This window comes from Pygoscelis adeliae, unplaced genomic scaffold, assembly GCF_000699105.1.
Source record: "Pygoscelis adeliae isolate BGI_AS28 unplaced genomic scaffold, ASM69910v1 Scaffold359, whole genome shotgun sequence".
NCBI lineage: Eukaryota > Metazoa > Chordata > Aves > Sphenisciformes > Spheniscidae > Pygoscelis > Pygoscelis adeliae.
Window position 1 is genome coordinate 1,404,127 of NW_008825553.1, and position 3,727 is coordinate 1,407,853.

General features: G+C 47.0%; 1 protein-coding gene across 1 annotated transcript in view; it reads right to left on the minus strand.

The window, feature by feature from the left end:
* Positions 1–3,630, minus strand: part of ZBTB8B (zinc finger and BTB domain containing 8B) — a 4,545-nt gene extending 915 nt beyond the window's left edge. Inside the window, exons 1-2 of the mRNA XM_009332213.1 lie at positions 2,673–3,630; positions 1–35 (exon numbers count right to left, since the gene is read on the minus strand). Coding sequence (XP_009330488.1) covers positions 1–35; positions 2,673–3,618 — 981 coding nt within the window. The 5' untranslated portion in view covers positions 3,619–3,630. The remainder of the gene's footprint in view (positions 36–2,672) is intronic.
* Positions 3,631–3,727: the final 97 nt, after the last annotated feature.

Below are 3,727 nucleotides of genomic sequence, written 5' to 3' on the forward strand. Positions count from 1 at the left end.
TTTGTGAAGCTTGATTGGCACAACTAACACATCACCTTTTGAAAGAAAACACAGTGCATTAGGTTAGGCAGTTCACCAACGTCAGCGACGTTGGCTTCTCATCCTCCTTGCTGCGAAGCCGAGCCAACGTAGTTGACTCGCCCCTCTCTCTGGGTTTGGCTTACCTGCAATTTCTGTAGGTCGTGCAATTTCAGAAAACATTCATGCAGCTGCAGATGATCAGGTCCCTTGAAAATCAGCCTGCCTATGCTTACATAGCTGATACTCTAAGGGAGTTGGCTCACAACAGAAAAACAAATTAATTTTATTTTAAGAAGCCATTTAATTAAGTGCCAAAAATTTGCTTTTAGTACAGTGGGGCCTCTGCACTATCTCAGCCGTAGAAAGTCTCTTACTTTCTTTTTTAAGATACCATTAGCATTAAACAGCATTAGAAAATTACAGGTAGAAGTAGTGCAATTGTTTCCCATATGCTTTTACAACGTGCATAAATTTAGATGTGGGGAACCCATCTAAAAATACAAATGCTTGTTTCTGCCACTCACTTTAGCCTTTCTATTGGAAATAGCAAGATGAAGGACTCCGATACATTTGTCGATGATATTTTACTTTTCCTAAAATCAGACTATATGCACCCAAGTAACATGTACTTTATGAAGGCAGATGCAAAAAAAGAGAATTAAATTTGAAGATCACATTTTACATAAACATGGGTATTGCCAAGTTTTTCAGTATCAGCCCAGATACGAGCTTCCTTTCCGGCACAAAGGTTGAGATGTTATACTAAAAGACTAGTTTTCCCTGTTTCAGGTACTGATTCAGGAAGGTGTTTGCATTTCAAGCCTTGAGCTCTTCAGCAGTTACACCAAAGCAGGTGGAGCTGTAGAACATTCCTTGTGCTAAGGTTCGTCCAACCCAGTCGCAAAAAAAGGAGTGTCTAGTATTAACGCGTGGCTATCAAGCGAAATTCATCTCACCCAATTTTGGACCTTCACAAGGTATTGCTAGTCCCTGCTGGACATTTAGAGCTCCGTTGAAAAAAAGAAAAGCAGTTCTTAGACCTGCCTTGCTTCCAGGCTCTCTAGAGGTGCCCGTTTACCCTCCATCAGCTGTTAAGGGGACCAGGATGACTGGAACAGATGCGGACGCTTGAAAGTAAGTGGCGTTTATCTCATCTGTCAGCCTGAATGCGCGAGAGAACCATTCTTTTGTCAGGACTTTGCATTTCTCATTCCTGGTCTCTTGTGAAAACGCTAAGATAGCAGGAGCAGTAAGAGCTGAGAAGAGACACTTCCATTCGACTAAATGCTTACGATGTTCAGTTTTAGCAGAGAACCCTAACTGAACGCAAGGTTTGGGGTTTTTTTCCCCACTCCTATCTAAAGCACATCTACCATTAACATTTCCAATACGCGGTCATAACACCTGATGTTCTCTATCAAATTCTAGCAGCATTTCCCTTTTCATGATTCATTAACAGTCTGAAGATTTTAAGAGGGGAAAAAATAAGGCAAGTTTGTGTGTTAGATGCTCTTGCCTTGCTACACGTCAAAAACCATAGGCATGATCTGGTGACAGCACTCTGTTCTGATAACTTCAGTCTTTTGGTGACTGTAGGAGTTGTGACTTTATCAGATTCCTCATTTTAAAGCAGTGAGAGAATATATTGGTTTTAACGGCTTTAAGATCACACATGCATGCTTGAGCTGGAAGTGACACGAATGTAAGCTTGCTATCTAGAGTAGAATACTCAGTGAAAGATCTCCTGTCTGTCGCCCGCACCATTATTGCATTTGTCACATCCTGAACAGCTACGGCACTTGTGGCGTTTGTCAGAGCCGCCTCCCGTCTTCGTAAGGCAGTTTGGATGAGGCAAGTTGTGCGCCAACATTACCATAAGCAGATAAAATGCCCAAATCCTTATTGTCCACTTCAGGAGAAACGCATACGGACGTGACCTCCTTCTTCTCCGGGCCCCTGACACTGCTGCTAGGAGACATCCCAACGGGCGCTGGGCTTGGGAAAGCCGCGGAACCCCAGGTGACCGGCAGTTGAGAAGCGAGTCTGCCTCTAGAGGTAAAAGTTAAGTCTTGTCTTTATGCCATACCCCAGAGTTTAAAGCTTTCAGCGCTCTTAAAGAATTTCTAGGCACCGCTCGGTATTGAACAAAACTGATTTCTGCCCTTTTGAAGTTCAAAGTAACAGCAAACAGACCATCATCCAGCAAGCGACCGACGAGCTGGCAGGAGCTCCGGTGGAATAAGCTACTTCTGGTCTGCCAGGCTCTACAGCAGATCCCTCTTGTGGCAGCTCAACTTATCTTTCTGACTGCTCTTTGCAACACTAGCATGACTAGAGGAAGATCCTTTTTAAAAATTTGCCTGCCGTTCAACGAGGTCCCAAACGAGATTGTTTATTAAAGCAGTGTACACCAAGCTCCAGGATCTGTTTCAAAGGGACTGTAAGAGCTGTTAGAAATACTTACCTCCCAAGCGCTGCACTGAATAAATGAGTACAGCTTTCTTTTGAAGTCCAGAACAATAGTTTATTTTGCTACGGCATAATATTCAGCAATATATTCCTGAACAAGAACGACAGTAACAAAGGAAGTCGCACAACCAAGCGGTTTCCTCCTCAATTATACAGACTACACCCCCCTGGAGTCCTCTCACCTGTGTCCTCACCATACCAGTCGCCGTGAATGTCCATCATGGAACTCATGGCTACCCCTCCATCCTCTGGCCTACCCTCAAAGCCCCGGACAAAGTGATGAACCACATCATCCTTTCTCTGAGCTGAGCTGTTGCGCAACAGGGCCTCTAGGAACTGTTTCATGTGATAGTTATTGCAGGCCAGGTCCATCGCCTGCCCGCCGTGCAGCCCCTCTTCCATCTGCTCGAGGGACAACGGAGTCGGATACTGCGGCAGCCGTTCACCCACTTCGACCTCTACTTCATCCGAGTCAAACTCTACTTTGGGTTCCACCCCCTTGGGCAGCGAAGAATTGACGTCGTCTGGAGAGTCGCTGCTTACGGGGTCTCTGACCACAAGCTCCAGGGGATGGCAGCTGCTGCATTCTCCACAGGGAGGGTCTCTCTGGCAATCCGAAATCCTTTCCTTTTCCTGCAGGGAAGAGACAGAGGCAGAGCACTGGCTCTTTGAGCTGTACGAGGTGCCCTCTCTCGCAGAACTAGCGCTCCCGCTATCAGCCTGATAGAAAGCAGCTTCTCTCTCTATTTTCCTGCAAATATCTAACGATGACCTTATATACGCCTTGCAGAAGTTGACCACATCGGTCATCTGCAAATAGCTAGCCGCAGACATCACCTCAATAACGTTTTCCCCACGGAGATCTAGCTTCCCGGAATAAAGGAAATCCAGGATGATGGAGAAGGCCTCCGAGGTGACGATGTCCAGAGAGGCGGTGCTGTGGCGTCCGCTGTCTTGGATGTAGTGAATCAGCAGGGCTCGGAAATAGCCGCTGTTGGCGAATAAAATGTTTTTGTGGGCTTTGAAGATCCTCCCCTCCACGATAATGCTGCAGTCGCAGAAGAAGTCCCTCTTGCGCTGCTCGTTGAGCTCTCCCAAAAGCTTGGTGTAGTACGACTGCATCTCCATCGCTCCCGCCGCCGCTCGCTGCCACAGTCAACGAGAAAGGGCACCGTCAGCAGGAGGCCTCCCGGGGACCCGCCGCCGCCGCCTCCCGCCAGCCTCTCCCCGGAGCCCG